The 16,413-nt window shown below is 42.3% G+C and overlaps 1 protein-coding gene across 1 annotated transcript in view; it reads left to right on the top strand.

Annotated features, from left to right (window-relative positions):
• The window catches only part of LOC135473700 (fibrillin-1-like), a 116,403-nt gene that overhangs the window by 93,252 nt on the left and 6,738 nt on the right, over positions 1–16,413 (top strand). Inside the window, exons 11-19 of the mRNA XM_064753565.1 lie at positions 575–700; positions 2,739–2,900; positions 3,284–3,406; positions 4,101–4,226; positions 4,711–4,833; positions 5,285–5,410; positions 6,548–6,673; positions 14,514–14,636; positions 15,186–15,311. Coding sequence (XP_064609635.1) covers positions 575–700; positions 2,739–2,900; positions 3,284–3,406; positions 4,101–4,226; positions 4,711–4,833; positions 5,285–5,410; positions 6,548–6,673; positions 14,514–14,636; positions 15,186–15,311 — 1,161 coding nt within the window. The remainder of the gene's footprint in view (positions 1–574; positions 701–2,738; positions 2,901–3,283; positions 3,407–4,100; positions 4,227–4,710; positions 4,834–5,284; positions 5,411–6,547; positions 6,674–14,513; positions 14,637–15,185; positions 15,312–16,413) is intronic.

Raw genomic sequence — 16,413 nt, 5'->3', positions numbered from 1 at the left:
TCATAAACCTGACCATCCATATTTACCTGCTGTCATCTCCTCATAAAGCTGACCATCCATATTTACCTGAAATAGGTTTGGGTATGGCGTTGACGTGTAAATCACTCCTTAACGGAATTGTAAAACGTTTTATTTAGAACTAAATATATATTTATTAGAACTTTGTTTTTACTCTGGTTCGGAGAAAACCTTTTAAAAAATACGAATAAGAAGGCACTTTTGGGACCGAAATGCCATCTTGCCTTCAGATAACCATTTTCACTGTTCCGCGGGTCTCTTAGCATCATTCGTAGCCGTAGGTAAAAAAAACCCCTGGTCGTACCAATTTTCTACAAAAAAAAGCGCTGTTCAAAAATAAGTAGCGTAAGCGCTGGATTGTCTAACGTATTGCTAATATCTCTTTCCTGGCTTCCTCTCCGGCTGTAAGTGGGAAGGTCTGACAGCAACCTGCGGATGGTCGTGGGTTTCCCCCGGGCTCTGCCCGGTTTCCACCCACCATAATGCTGGCCGCCGTCGTATAAGTGAAATATTCTTGAGTACGGCACCAATCAAATAAATAAATTGTCTCTTTCAGATGTCAATGAGTGCCTGGAAAACAATGGTGGTTGTCAAGACCGATGCTTGAACAGGATTGGCTCATTCCGCTGTGTATGTTTAAAACGAGGTTATATTGTAAGTCAAGATGGAAAGTCTTGCAAATGTAAGTAATCCCGTCATTATATACAGGAATCTATTTTCACTCCAACTAGCTTAGACTGCTGACTTTACAGGAACAGGAAGACAGGAATGAACAGTAGGTTACTACCTGCTGACTAAGACAGGAATTAACAATAGGTTACTACCTGCTGACTAAGACAGGAATTAACAATAGGTTGTAAGTTTGTTGGCAAAAACAGGAATGAATAATAGGTTACTAGCTTCTGACGAAGACAGGAATAAACAGTAGGTTACTACCTGCTGACTAAGACAGGAATAAACAGTAGGTTACTACCTGCTGACTAAGACAGGAATTAACAATAGGTTATAAGTTTGCTGGCAAAGACAAGAATGAATAATAGGTTACTAGCAGCTGACGAAGACAGGATAAACAGTAGGTTACTAGCTGCTGACTAAGACAGGAATTAACAATAGGTTATAAGTTTGCTGGCAAAGACAAGAATGAATAATAGGTTACTAGCTGCTGACTAAGACATGAATGAACAATAGGTTATATGTTTGCTGGCAAAGACACGAATGAACAATAGGTTAATAGCTACTGACTAAGACACGAATTAACAATAGGTTACTAGTTTACTCGAAAAGATAGAAATGAAGAATAGGTTACTAGTTTACTGGCAAAGACAGAAATGAACAGAAGGTTACTATCTGGTGGCAAAAACAGGAATGAACAATAGGTTACAAGTTTGCTCAAAAATACAGGAATACTGTTGTTTTTTAGTACTCGAGGGCCTGTTATCATTATAATGTCACTGGATAGGTGTCCTATGCGGTGTCTTCGATATGACGTTCTTGTGAGGCAGTACTATATCGGCATTGGGACCGGCCAGTTAAAAGTATTAGGTGACTAGGTAGGTGTCATGTGCGGTGTTTTTGGTATGACGTTCCTGTGAGGCAGCAGTGTATTGGCATTGGGACCGACCTGTTACCAGTATAAGGTGACTGGGTAGGTGTCATGTGTTGTGTTTTCGATATGACGTTTCTGTGAGGGAGCACTGTATCGGCATTGGGACCGACCTGTTACCAGTATAAGGTGACTGGGTAGGTGTCATGTGTTGTGTTTTCGATATGACGTTTCTGTGAGGGAGCACTGTATCGGCATTGGGACCGGCCTGTTACCAGTATAAGGTGACAAATTAGGTGTCATGTGCGGTGTTTTCGATATGACGTTTCTGTGAGGCAGTAGTATATCGACATTGGGACCGACCTGTTACCTATATAAGGTGACGGGGTAGGTGTCATGTGCGGTGTTTTCGGTATAACGTTTCTGTGAGGCAGCACTATGTCAGCATTTTGACTGGCTTGTCACCAGGGTACAGTGACTGGGTAGGTGTGGTGTGCGGTGTCGTTGATATGACGTTCATGTGAGGCACCACTTTATCGTCATTGGGACTGGCATGTTACCAGTATACAGTGAATGGTTAGGGCGTCATGTGCGGTGCCTTGAGGATGACGTTCCTGTGTGCTAGCGCTACTTGTTTATCGGCATTAGTACCGGCCTATTACCAGTACACATTGACTGAGTAGTGTGTCTTTGGTATAGTGCTCCAGTGGACCATCACTATATCGGTATTGTTACTAATGTACTGTGACTGAGTAATATAAGGCCTTCCTCATGACGCTTCGCTAAGACAGCACTATGAACACCATGGACATAGGCACATAATGGGACAGGGCCGTGAGATACTGTTGAAAGCCATGATAAACCAAAGCAAACAATGCTTATCACTAGTGAACCAAAATCGTCCGGTGGCAGTTAGATGTTGGTGATCAGCAGAGACATAATATCAGATTTGTAGATCAGATGATAGTCGTTCTCTCCGTGTTTCCTTTAGCTGCTCGTGCGGCACGTTTGCCTGTTCTGTCTTAATAATCGACCAGATTATGACATCTGCGGTCATTTTCATTGGCTACATACAAAAGTGGCATCGTAAACATGGCTTACCAGCGTGGCACCCCCAGAGATTGGCCTCCGCTTACATGTACCAGTTTGTTAATGCTTTCCACTGTATTTCCTGCAGCTTGCCCTAGGAACACGTATTACCGTGGCCGAAGACGCACCGGAAAGTGTGTAAACTGTCCAGTCAATTCCCACACTAATGGACTAGGGAGAAAATTCAAACGAAGTTGTAAATGTGATGCTGGCTTTCGTGGTATTCCGGCTATAGACGTTGACTGTCAAGGTAAATACACTGGAAATTCATCTAAAATTAAATGGTAAGAGTTTAGTTAGGTGGGGATTGTACCAAGAGTAGCGGCAAATGTGATATTTTTTTCATTATTTTAAGTATTGCTTAACTCGTTATGTTGAAAGTTTGGGGTTTTTTTATACGATCTTATACGCCTCAAATATACTTGAAGTTAAAGGAATCTGTGAAGTTCAGACACTGTGGCGTTATCATTTTATTTCTCCAATCCAGTCTTCCTTTAAATACCGATTGAAATTTACAGGTATCCTCAGTATTTTAGACCTTTATTATGCTGGCGATACATTTAATCTGTTTGTTCGGAAATATCGTGAATTGTCTTTCTCCTGTTAATCTGTTTTGTGCATCTTTTCCTGTAGATATTGACGAATGTCAGAACGCAAACTTTGGTTGTGAATTTGGTTGTGAGAATACCCCCGGAAGTGCTCACTGCACTTGCCCGTCAGGCTATGAACTAACGGAAGACGGGAAGAATTGTGATGGTAAGCCTCACTTATCTTGTCTCTCTTGTTACACTCTGTTCCTTACAATGTATTAGGGGTCCTCCGTGACCGAGGTTGTTAGCACGCCAGCTTGGCGCGTTGACGCAGAAGCCTCTCACCAATGAGGTCGCTTTGAGTTGAAGTCCAGCTCATGCTGGAGATCTACCGGCAACTTGCGGATGGTCGTGGTTTTCCTTATACCATAGTGCTGGTCGCCGTCGGATGAGAAACATTCTAGAGTACGGCGTAAAACACCTATATAATAAATAAATATATGCAATGTATAATACGTTAGAGATCTTGATCTTCCTGAGAAATTGTGTTGTTTCTTTCGACTAACTGTTGTAGGACTTTTCTAAATGTGGATACGTTTGATGGCGACAGGACCATCATCCCTGCCACAAACCGCTTCACTCATCTACTCATCCCTTTAAAAAAATCCTGAATATACCCGTTCTCTTTTATAAACAGGGGACACATTTTTTGAAGTTTATATTTTTTGTAATAGAAAACCTGTTGTTTTTCTTTAATGAATTGATAATTTAGATACTTCCTTTCGAATTGGATACACTTTAACATGTAACATATGGACGGGTACAACACATGTCATTGTCGGTGTCGGAGGTTCTTCCTTCACAGCGATTGATTTACATAAGATGATCAAATTATCAGCCTACATTCTGTATATCCCCAGATTTGGATGAATGTAAGGTAGACAATGGTGGTTGTGAGGACCTGTGTATCAATATGAATGGTACTCGGCGGTGTAAGTGTGGACAGCCGGGCTTTGTACTGGCCGAGGATGGTCAGAAGTGTCAAGGTAGGTGATCCCTTACCAATCAGACCAAGTTCATGACCATACCTCAACAGTTTGGACAGGACGGATTTTACCCCATACAAGCTTTCAAAGTGTGTTCAGTTCACTTTTTGCCCGACTGCTTCCTCGATTTCTTCGTTGAAACACGTCTGGTGCAGGTCGAAGTAGACATGTGATAGCTGATGTCAATCAGCATTTCAGAAAAGTTTAAGTGTGTAGGCGTAAAATAGCAAGATGGCCGGCATCCTGCAGAACGGGCCTTGTCATTTTCACTTCTAAAGGTTTGTTGCGCTGTTGTAATGTATGAATAAAACTACAGGTGTACAGGAAGAGGGTTATAGATGACCTTTTAATGAGTGTATTAATAATATGTATTGTTTCTCTTGTTTTAAGTTTTTGATATATACAATCAGCCAGACATGTATTTCGCTTTTTAGGTGCGTGTGATAGTTGCAGTTTAATAGTTCTGCCTGTTATTCCCTCACAGATATTAACGAATGCCTGGAGGTGAATTTCCGCTGCGCAGACATCTGTATTAACACAGAGGGATCTGCGCATTGTAACTGTTCCCTGGGATATTCCCTCGCCAGTGACGGAAAAAACTGTACAGGTATTAAAACCAGCTGGACCGTTTTCCGTCATGACTTGCTGCAGCGGCGGAAAACATTATGTGCGATCAATCTTACAACAGGACCGTTTAAAAGCACCGCGATAAAGGAAATGGAGAATTCTGACTGGCTTATTGTTTTACGCCCGTAAATTTCCTGATGATGCCGAACGGGAAGACGTGTGAGCGCATGACACATGTATTCCCTGACGTCTTCATGCTGTTGTCTTCAAACGTTTCAAAAGCTCTGCTGCCTGATTGTTTGCCAGACTACATAACCCGCCACGATACCAGTTTTTTGTCATGTTTCTGTAAATCACTGTAAATCGTGTCTTAAGAACTTTTTTACACTCCTGCGTAAAACCGTATTTTGTATCGCAGTAAATCTGTCAGTTCCACTCTTCGATTTCTGCACGAAACAGCGTGTACTTCTTAAGGCATGTTGTTGTTGTAGATATTGATGAATGTAGTGTGCAGAATGGAGGCTGTGAGGATAGATGTCTGAATATCGCTGGATCATTTCACTGTGAATGCACCGTGGCCGGATACAGACTCAACTCCGACAGAAGATCGTGCGAAGGTGCGAGGAGGTTTTATTTTTTTCCTTCCCGTTCTTTAAAAACTGACATGTACCAAATGGAGATAACAGAACTAGACCCCAAGAGGGTTTATTTTTCCCAACAGCGAATCGTTATATTTCAATCAAAAAGAAAGGTATACATATAATTTTTATCAACACTATAGGCCTGTGTTCTTGATACTAAGGACTATAGTTTCTGTGTGTTGTTAACTTGTGACTGTATGTTCTTGGCATTGCAGACATGTGACTGCACGTCTTTGTTATTGTGAACATGTGAGTTTATACTCTTGTTATTATGAACTTCATGTGAATTTATGTTCTTGTTATTGTGAACATGTGAGTTTATCTTCTTGTTGTGAACATGTGATTGTATGTTCTTGTCACTGTGGAAATGTGATTGTATGTTCTTGTCACTGTGGAAATGTGATTGTATGCTCTTGTCACTGTGGAAATGTGATTTTATGCTCCTTTCACTGTGGAAATGAGATTTTATGCTCTTGTCACTGTGGAGGTGTGATTGTATGATCTTGTCACTAAGGAAGTGTGATTTTATGCTCTTGTCACTGTGGAAGCGTGATTGTATGATCTTGTCACTGTGGAAGTGTGATTGTATGATCTTGTCACTGTGGAAATGTGATTTTATGCTCGTGGTTTTATGGACATATGACTTTGATAATTTTGCAGTCGTGTGCTTTTGACTTTACTCCAGTATTTGTTCAAAGTAACTCATTTTGGTCTACAAGTTCTTGGTATTGTGGACATTCTGTTTTCTTTGTATTTTGGATATGTAACAGTATTTTATTGGTGTTGTGGACGCGTAACTGTACGTTATTTGTATTGTAGACATATGACTGTGTGTTCTTGACATTGTCGTCGCTTCTCTGGCTTTAGTCTCCATGTTTATATTGTAGACACGTGACAATAGGTTCTGGGTAATGTGACGTGTCTGAATGTCCTTGGAATTGTGGACATGTGTTTTTGTAGACACATGACAATAGGTTCTGGGTAATGTGAAGTGTCTGAATGTTCTTGGAATTGTGGACATGTGATATTGTAGACACGTGACAATAGATTCATGGTAATGTGAAGTGCCTGCTTGAATTGTGGACTCGTCACTGTATATTGTTTATGTTATAGATATTAACGAGTGTTACGAGTTGTCCGGGCTGTGTGAAGATACCTGCAGAAACACCAAGGGGTCGTACACGTGCTTGTGTAGAAATGAGGGTTTTGTCCTTAGCAGCGACGGCCGTAACTGTTTGGGTAAGTACATTCACCCAAAGAAATAATCAAATAATTTATATACTCAGCGTTATTGCTAATTGCCTTCAACTAATCTGGCCTTAAATAATTAGATGTGACGAAATTAAAGTTGATAGCGATCCATAATCCTTTATCAGTGTGGTGAAACAAAAATGCAAACAAACATCTTCCAGCAACCTGCGGATCGACGTGGGTTTCCCTGGGTTCCGCCCAGTTTGCTCTCAACAAAATGCCGGCCACCGTCATATAAAATAAAAAAAAGTCTTGAGTACGGCGTAAAACACCAATCAGATAAATAAATAAATAAGCAAACAAACATACAAACGAACAAACAAATATACAAACGAGCAAAGAAAGAAATAAACATACAATTGAGCAAACAAATATACAAACATACAAACGAACAAACATACAAACAAACGTAACGAGCAAACATACAAACAAACAAATGTACATACAAGCGAACAAACGATACTAATTTGTTACACTTTACACTCCAAAGAACCTTTGGGTGAAATAATTTTATTCAGTATTAAACATATATGTGTGAAATTTCATATGTCGAAGGGCAAGTTCGTTATTAGACCCTTACCGGTACTATACTGTAGGTTTACAACTCGTCCGTCAGTCCCTCAGTCCGTAACAAATCAGTTTTCTAGACTTTTTTTCAGAGCGGCTCGTCGTATTGACTTGAAGCTTGGTACATGGTTTAGTTTTAGTTTCACTATGATGACTTAAAGATAAAGTTCGAGTTCAGGCTGTTTCGTCCATTTTCATAAAAGATGCGCTTGATTTTGTTTTGTCCATTGCAATTCGGGAATTTTTAGTGCTGATGGCGTAAGTTACCGAATTGGCGTTTGAGGTATGCGCTGTACACCTGGGGTTGAACACTTGTTTGATAAACTATTTTAACGTTAATCTTTATCTTGTAGTGGATAATTCTACCTGAAGCCAGTAAGTATATTGATTAGACCTTTGCCCAGGCTTATGTATAACCACACACAGTAGTAGCATGTGGAATCTGATCTGTAGCTTTCTTTTATGAACTGCATTTCGAGCACCTGCTGAGCGTAGACCGTGTAAATGCGTTGATCACTTCCTACGTTTATGCCATGTCCTTCAGAATGTGAAGTCACAGCTCTGAGCTTGCTGACTCGAAATCGGTAATTTGGTTTCACCTCCTTTTTTGTTTGGTTTCTCCAGAGTTTTTGTTTGGTTTCCTGTGGGTTTTGTTTGGTTTCCTCTGGATTTTTGTTTGGTTTCCTCTGTGGTTTTATTTGGTTTCCTCTGTGTTTTGTTCGCTTTCCTCCTGTTTCCTAAGGTTTTTTTTCCGTCTCATAAAGAAAAGTTATTTATATTTGAATATTTATATTTATCTGGTGTGCGTTGACCTTTGGAACCTTTAGTTCATTCGCTTTCTGCAGCAAAGTCGATTCAAGTGTATAATATAATATACATTTTTATTGCAGACTTTATGGAATTTGACTGCATCGAACTGGTTTGAAAAGACCTCAGTAAATAAGACCACGTACATGTTCACTCGCCTATACAGGAGTATCGTAAATACACCGCGTAAAGCATCCTCTCTCGCTCATTTAATTCATCACTGCCGATGATTTTCTTTAAACTCAAATGCAACAACCACCCCACCCCCCACCCCCACCCCAAATCTGTACCTTTTTCAAAAATAAAGATTGTTAAGAAAAATGTGTTGGCGTTGTTATTTCTGTTCTCATATGGTGTTGTCCACTCCAGTAGTAACTTATCCACCAGGTTCTTAAGGCTTAGCGGGCGTATGAAGTGCTCTTGCTCTCTTCAGGCATATGGAGCGCTAATTTTCCCTATGAATGTAGGCGTATAAAGCAATCTGCTCTCCTCAGCTGTGCGAAGCTCTCATGCTCTGCTCAGGCGTATGAAGCTCTCCTGTTCTCCTCAGGGGTACAAAGCGCTCTTGCTTACATCAGGTGTCCAAAGCGCCCCTCGCTTTCCTCAGGTGTACAAAGCGCTCCTGCTCTCCTCAGGCATATGAAGCGCTCCTGCTTTCCGCAGCCGTAGAAAGCTCACCTGCTCTCCTCAGGCGTGAGAAGCACTCCCGCTGTTCTCAGACATATGAAGCACTCCTGTTCTCAGGCGTATGAAGCGCTCCTGCTTTCCTCGGGTGTAGAAAGCTCACCTGCTCTCCTATGAGAGGGTATGAAGCGCTCCTGCTGTTCTCAAGCGTATGAAGCACTTCTGCCCTCCGCAGACTAATGAAGCGCCCCCGCTGTTCTCAGGCGTATGAAGCACTCTTGCTCTCTCCAGGCGTATCAAGTGCCCCTGCTCTCATCAGGCGTGTGAAGCGCTCTTGCTCGCCTTATGAACACAAAAAGCTTACTGCTTATGAAGCGCTCATGCTGTTCTCAGGTGTAAGAAGCACTCTTGCTTTCCTCAAGCGTATGAAGCGCTCCTGCTGTTCTCAGGCATATGAAGCGCTCAGGCTGTTCTCGGGCAGATAAAGCACTCTTGCTCTCTTCAGGTGTATAAAGCGTCCCTGCTCTCCTCAGGCGTGTGGCGCTTTCCTGCTGTTCTCAGGCGTATGAAACACTCCTGCTCTCCTCAGGCGTATGAAGCGCTCCTGCCGTTCTCAGGTGTTTGAAGCACTCCGGCTCTCCATAGGTATACGCTTCCTGCGTATGAAGCGCTCATGCTGTTCTCAGGCATCTGTAAGCGCTCCGGCTGTTCTCAGGCGTATGAAGCACTCCTGCTCTCCTCAGACGTATAAAGCGCCCCTGGCTGTGAGGCTGTCCTACTCTCCACAGCTGTATGAAACGCTCCTGCTGTCTTCAAGCGGATGAAGCGTTCCTACACTCCACAGGTGTAAAAAAAGCGCTCCTTCTCTCTGCAAACTTGTGAAGACTTCAGGTGTACAAAGCGCTCCTGCTCTCTTCAGTCTCATCCAGCTCTCTTACTCTCCATAGCCTTTTTGAAGCGCCTCTGTGTAAGCACTCCTGCTCTCTCCAGGCTTGTGGAGCGCTATCTTTTCAGGTGTATGAAGCACTCCTGCTCTCCACAGGTATATGAAGGGTTGCGGCTGCCCTCGCAAGTGTCTCTGGTGCGTTGAAGCTCTCCACAGATATATCTTCAGGCGTATGAAGGACTCTGTTTTCCTCAGGCGTATGAAGCGCTCGTGTTTTCCCCAGGCGTATGAGATGCTCCTGTTCTCCTCCGGCGTATGAAGTGCACCTGCTCCCCTTAGGCGTGTGAAGCGCACCTGGTCTGCTTAGGCGTATGAAACACACTTGCCCTGCTCTGGTGTGTGAAGTACTTCTTGCCTCGGGCGCACCAAGCGCTCCTGTTCTCCTCAGTCGTAAGATATGCTCCAGCACTCCTCAGGCGCATGAAGTGCCCCAGCACTCCTCAGGCGTATGAAGTGCCCCTGCTGTCCTCAGGCGTATGAAGCCCCCCTGCACTCCTCAGGCGCATGACGTGCACCTGCTCTCCTCAGGCATATGAAGTGTCCCTACAGTCCTCACTCATATGAAGTGCTCCTGCATTCCTCAGGCATATGAAGTGCCCTGCATTCCTCAGGCATATGAAGTGCCCCTGCACTCCTCAGGCGTGTGAAGTACCTCTGTACTCCTCAGGCGTATGAAGTGCCCCTGCACTCCTCAGACGTATTTAGTACCCTGCACTCCTCAGGCGTATGAAGTACCCTGCACTCCTCGGGCGTGTGAAGTACCATACTCTCCTCAGGCATATGAAGTGCACCAGCACTCCTCAGGCGTATGAAGTGCCCCTGCACTCCTCAGGCGCATGAAGTGCACCTGTTCTCCTCAGGCGTATGAAGTGCACAATGATAGCGGTTCTGACCACGTTTAGTCAGCAGAGCAATGACTTTGAAACGTGATGTTTACCATTCTGGCCTTGCCCCAGTTAACCATCAGAGCAATGTCTTTGATGTTAGCAATTTCAGCTTTGCCACAATTATCCACCAGACTGACTTTGAAACGTGATATTAGCCATTCCGGCTTGGCGACGATTAACCAGCAGAGCAATGACTTTGAAACGTGATGTTAGCAATTTCAGCTTTGTCACGATTAACCAGCAGAGCAATGACTTTGAAACGTGATGTTAGCAATTTCAGCTTTGCCACGATTAACTAGCAGAGCAATGACTTTGAAACATGATGTTAGCCATTCCGGCTTTGTCACGATTAACCAGCAGAGCAATGACTTTGAAACGTGATGTTAGCCATTCTGGCTTTGCCGCAATTAACCAGCAAACCATTGACTTTGAAACATGGGGATTCTAGGCGTCAAAACAGACATTCTTACACCAGCCGTCAACGAAAATGGATGGTCAATAATCGCAACAGAAATCACCAAATATCCACTGCTGTCACTAATTGATCATTATGCTTGATAAAGGTAACAGTACACTGTACCGAAACGTCGCTAAAGGAATAAATAGATGCTGTGAACTATATATTTGTTATGTTACCAATAAAGAAAATAAATAATTACGAAATTTTGACCGAGCCAGAAATCAACAGTCTTCAGTGAATTGTTTATGCTAATAAACTAAATCAGTATCCAGATGGTGTACTTTGCTAGTTTCTAGGTTGTCGATGAGCCAAATATGCATCTAAGCCAATGTGGCAATGGCCCAAACCTGAGGATAACCGTTATGGTTTTACTACGCTTAGCCAGCAGGGCAGTGCCTCAAACGGGAGGGTAACCGTCTTGGCTGTACTGCACTTAGCCAGCGGGGCAATGGTTCAAATCTGATGGTAACCGTTCTGGCTGTACCACGCTTAGCCAGCGGGGCAATGGCTCAAACCTGCTGCTAACCGTTCTGGCTGTACTACGCTTTTCCAGCGGAGGAATGGCTTTGCATGCTGCTTAAGCACATATTTACCTTTTGTTTGCAGACATAGATGAATGCGAGACAAACATGACCAGCATATGTCAGCACATGTGTGTGAACACCCACGGCAGCTTTCGGTGTGCATGTCGCCCGGGCTACTTCCTCCAAGGCCAAGGAGATTGCCAAGGTTGGTTTTTCTAGACTTTTGTTTGTCAACAAATTCCAAAAATTTCAAGGTAATTAAAAATGGTAGGCGAGAATGTTTTCAAGTGCCACATTTTGTTAAAATCTTGGTGAAAAGAAATTTATCATGTTTTACAATTTTTGTTTTTTATTACGCTTTCGAGGGTACCAAATTCCATTTGGTGTCATTATCATAGTTTCTTGGATACCAAGCTCTATTTAGTGTCATTATCACAGTTCCCAGGGTACCAATTTTTATTTGGTGTCATTGTCATAGTTTCCAGGGTACCAATTTTTATTTGGTGTCATTGTCATAGTTTCCAGGGTACCAATTTTTATTTGGTGTCATTATCATAGTTTCCTGGGTACCAATTTCCATTTGGTGTCATTATCATACTTTCCCAGGTACCCATTTTTATTTGGTGTCATTATCATAGTTTCCCAGGTACCCATTTTTATTTGGTGTCATTATCATAGTTTCCCAGGTACCAATTTTTATTTGGTGTCATTATCATATTTTCCCAGGTACCAATTTTTATTTGGTGTCATTATCATAGTTTCCCAGGTACCAGTTTTTATTTGGTGTCATTATCATAGTACCAATTTCATTTTGTTATCATTATGTTTTCATGCGTACCAGTTTCATTTTGGTATCATCGGAATGTTCGAATTTGGGGGAAAGACTTTGTGTAGACCAAGCACGTGCTTTAACCAGATACAGTTACTACCGTTCCATTATGTTCCATACGTAAATTAAACTCAGGCGTAAAAGATCATTGAAAACGATATTGCTGTGGACAAGCCCAGATTTAAATACATTTTCAAGGTAAATTATCATTTGTCAGACCTATTCAGAAATTTACCATTTTGCTCTTTAAGTTCTCCTTTGCATGCAGTTTTCTTCAAATGTACCTACGTATTATTTGTATTTGTGTCTTTTTCTTAGGAGTAAATGACCGGAAGTGAAACATTATCACTTATCTCTCTTTCATCTGTTCCACACCATCGATACATTACAGCAGGGTTTTCTTGATCAATTATCTCTCGTTCATCTGATCCATACCATCGGTGCATGACAGTAGCGTTTTCTTTTCAAGTGGTGCAAACATAATGGCACTGGTAGTGTGTATATGTTTCTACTTGGGAACATGTACGCTAATCGCTGATAAAGTCAAAATTATGAATGTGGACAAAAATGTGTTAAATGATAGGAATTATTTTGTTTTCCTATTAAAGTGTTCTCTCGACCCATATAAGTGCATGGGATGCTAACTCTTTGCCATTTTGTCTTGTAGAATGTCCTCAGAACTCATATGGTTCCGGAAGCAGGTGTAAGAAATGCCCCATGTATTCCCATACACCAATAACGAGGCACGTGTCCCGGGGAGAGTGCGTCTGTAATGACGGGTTTTGGGGAGACTTGAACACCACTGACCAATGTCAAGGTAAGACCCCCTTACCGGAGCTACTCACAGTAGTGGCTGTCTGTGGCCGAAGTGTGAAGAATCCCTAGTATGTCTATAATAATTACTTCTCGGGGAGACCTGGACACCGCTGACCAATGTCAAGGTAAGACCCCTTACCGGAGTTACCCAAACTAGTGGTTGCCTGTGTAACTACCCACGCTACTGGTTGCCTGTGTAACTACCCACGCTAGTGGTTGCCCATGTAACTACCCACACAAATGGTTGCCTGTGTAACTACCCACGCTAGTGATTGCCCGTGTAACTACTCACACAAATGGTTGCCTGTGTAACTACCCACGCTAGTGGTTGCCTGTGTAACAACCGACGCTAGTGGTTGCCTGTGTAACTACCCACGCTAGTGGTTGCCTGTGTAACAACCTATGCTAGTGGTTGCCTGTGTAACTACCCACGCTAGTGGTTGCCTGTGTAGCTACTCACACAAATGGTTGTCTGTGTAACTACCCACGCTAGTGGTTGCCTGTGTAACTACCCTCGCTAGTGGTTGCCCGTGTAACAACCGACGCTAGTGGTTGCCCGTGTAACTACCCACACAAATGATTGCCTGTGTAACAACCGACGCTAGTGGTTGCCTGTGTAACTACCCACGCTAGTGGTTGTCTGTGTAACTACCCACGCTAGTGGTTGCCTGTGTAACTACCCACACAAATGGTTGTCTGTGTAACTACCCACACAAACGGTTGTCTGTGTAACAACCCACGCTAGTTGTTGTCTGTGTAACTACCCACGCTAGTGGTTGCCTGTGTAACTACTCACGTTAGTGGTTGCCTGTGTAACTACCCACGCTAGTGGTTGCCTGTGTAACTACCCACGCTAGTGGTTGCCTGTGTAACTTCCCACGCTAGTGGTTGCCTGTGTAACTACCCACGCTAGTGGTTGCCTGTGTAACTACCCACACAAATTGTTGTCTGGGGCTGGAGGTACATGAATCTCTGACTGAATTCAGTGCTGTGGAATATTTGAGTTTAAGGTTGGCACTTTTCACCATATAGATAATGTATCTCAACAGTGACGTCATAACAACTTTTCTCTGCTTGTAATGTCAGATTCGCTCTTTGACGCCATTGACAACTTGCATTTTCAATAGAATAATGTAACAAATTGCAAGCATTACTTAGGCATACGATGTAAGTATCTTGGCACGTGACCAGGGCTCCTTTAATTCCGTCAAATGACAGAGATCAGCTGTTAATCTATATGGTTGATCTTATCAGTGCCAGTGTTTGAAGGGCAAATGGCTGATTGCCTCAACGAAGGAAACTTTGTCGGGGTTCTCTGCTAGATTTCTATCAACATTGCCGAAATTCCTCTTGTTCCTTGTGTTGTAGACGTGGATGAGTGTAAGGATGGCATTCTAAAGTGCTCTCACATCTGTGTGAACGTCGTGGGCAGTGCCTACTGTGGCTGTCCCCAAGGCTACGAGCTTCTGTCTGACAAGAAGACATGTAAAGGTACTGGTCCATCTGTTTGCAGCTCCATCTCTTGTTTTCAGTTTATCTTTCCTGGCGGTTGATTATGTGAACGTTAATCTTTATAAACGTAACTCCGATTGCTGTGTGCATAATGGTGTAGTGTTCTGTCCTCATTCCACCAGGTATGTAGCCTACTGACACCTTACATATACAGCCTTTCCGATGTAACGTTTGTATCGGTTAATATCAAACCCATCTGTGGGAAAGTCAGGATAGCGAACATTACTAAGCATATAAAGTTAGTTTAAAATTCAACTTAGAGTCTGTATGTAATAAGTAGGAAATGTTTAAGGAAGATACAGATTAATTACTGGTATATGCTGTGATATTACGATGTTCTGAAAGCCCCGGAGGACAGTAAAACATGCCTCCTGAAGGATAGTAAAATATGCCTCCAGGAGGACAGTAAAATATGCCCTACTTTTGCATTACCTGGCTGTGATTAAGCTCATAATTTAATGCGACGCCTGAAGGGAACAACTTATTAACACCTTTATCTTTAACACCTCATCTCGCCTATGTCCACAGATCAGGACGAGTGCAGCTATAAAAACGGCCAGTGTGAGCATATATGTGTGAACACCCCGGGAGCATACTGGTGCAAGTGTCGACAGGGGTACGAGGCTAATCCCTATCAGACGTTCAGGTGTCAAGGTGATCACATATAGAGTCAGTAACTCAACTCAGGCACAGGCCGTCGGAATGCAAATGTCGCAACGCCTAATTACGCCCCGAGAGTTCATTGAAGCCTCTTTGTACACATTAGCCCCATAAGGAAAAGGATGCTCAAAACTGAATAAGCAACACCGGACAGACTGGAAACTATTCCATTGAGTACTTTTTACTCCTGGGTACTAAGAGCTATTCCAACACAGAAAGGAGTGTTTAAAGTGGAAGAACTTCAAACTTCTTATAGTGTCAGAATATCCAAACACTGGTTTTATGATTCTTTAGGCCCGCCATAGAATTCGCATACATCTTACGCTCTCTTCTGGATTTTTACGCATAACTTTCATTTGTACGTTTGATAAACCTAACCGAGTAGTGATATCATATATATAGGCCAAGTAAAGCGTCATCAGTAAGTGACAAGTACATAGCGGAGTATAATACAGTACAGACAAAATTTATTTACATAACGACTTTTTTATACCATAGACATGTTAAAAGTTTGCTTTATACAATGTATCGTTCAATACATTAATATTTATAAAAAGAATATTACATTTTACTAGAGAAAGAATAACTATCTAAAAATAGACAAATTTCATTTGAATAAATCTGAGTACACGCCGAGCAACTTTCAAAAAACAACTGACAGTTTAACTTAAGGTTGAACAAGCGAAAGAGTCCACAGAGTTGTAACGGCTAATTGGAATTTAGTCATCAGCTAGTGTTCTTTTGAAGATTTAGATGACGATTCAATACCAAAAACACGTCGAAAGTTGGCCATGTTGAAATTTACAGACGACAAGAAAAAGATGTAAAAAAAGTAGTGCCTGTACACCCGAGTTGTAACTTTTGTTTGGTCGACTTGGTGAATGAAAAGATACACGATGACGATATGTCATGTCTTTATTACCAGGAAAAATGAACATTTATTGGACAAAATGGTATACCCATCTACAATGAGTTTCCACTGAATTCAGCGGATATGTGTTCATAATAATCATACTGTTCGCATTTATATGAATTACATCGAAGAATCCAGTGGACCACAAGTATACTGTATTTGCAAACACGGTTGTTTGTACAA

Source organism: Liolophura sinensis, chromosome 8, assembly GCF_032854445.1.
Source record: "Liolophura sinensis isolate JHLJ2023 chromosome 8, CUHK_Ljap_v2, whole genome shotgun sequence".
NCBI classification, from domain to species: Eukaryota; Metazoa; Mollusca; class Polyplacophora; order Chitonida; family Chitonidae; genus Liolophura; species Liolophura sinensis.
This window is presented reverse-complemented; position numbering and strand designations above follow the sequence as displayed.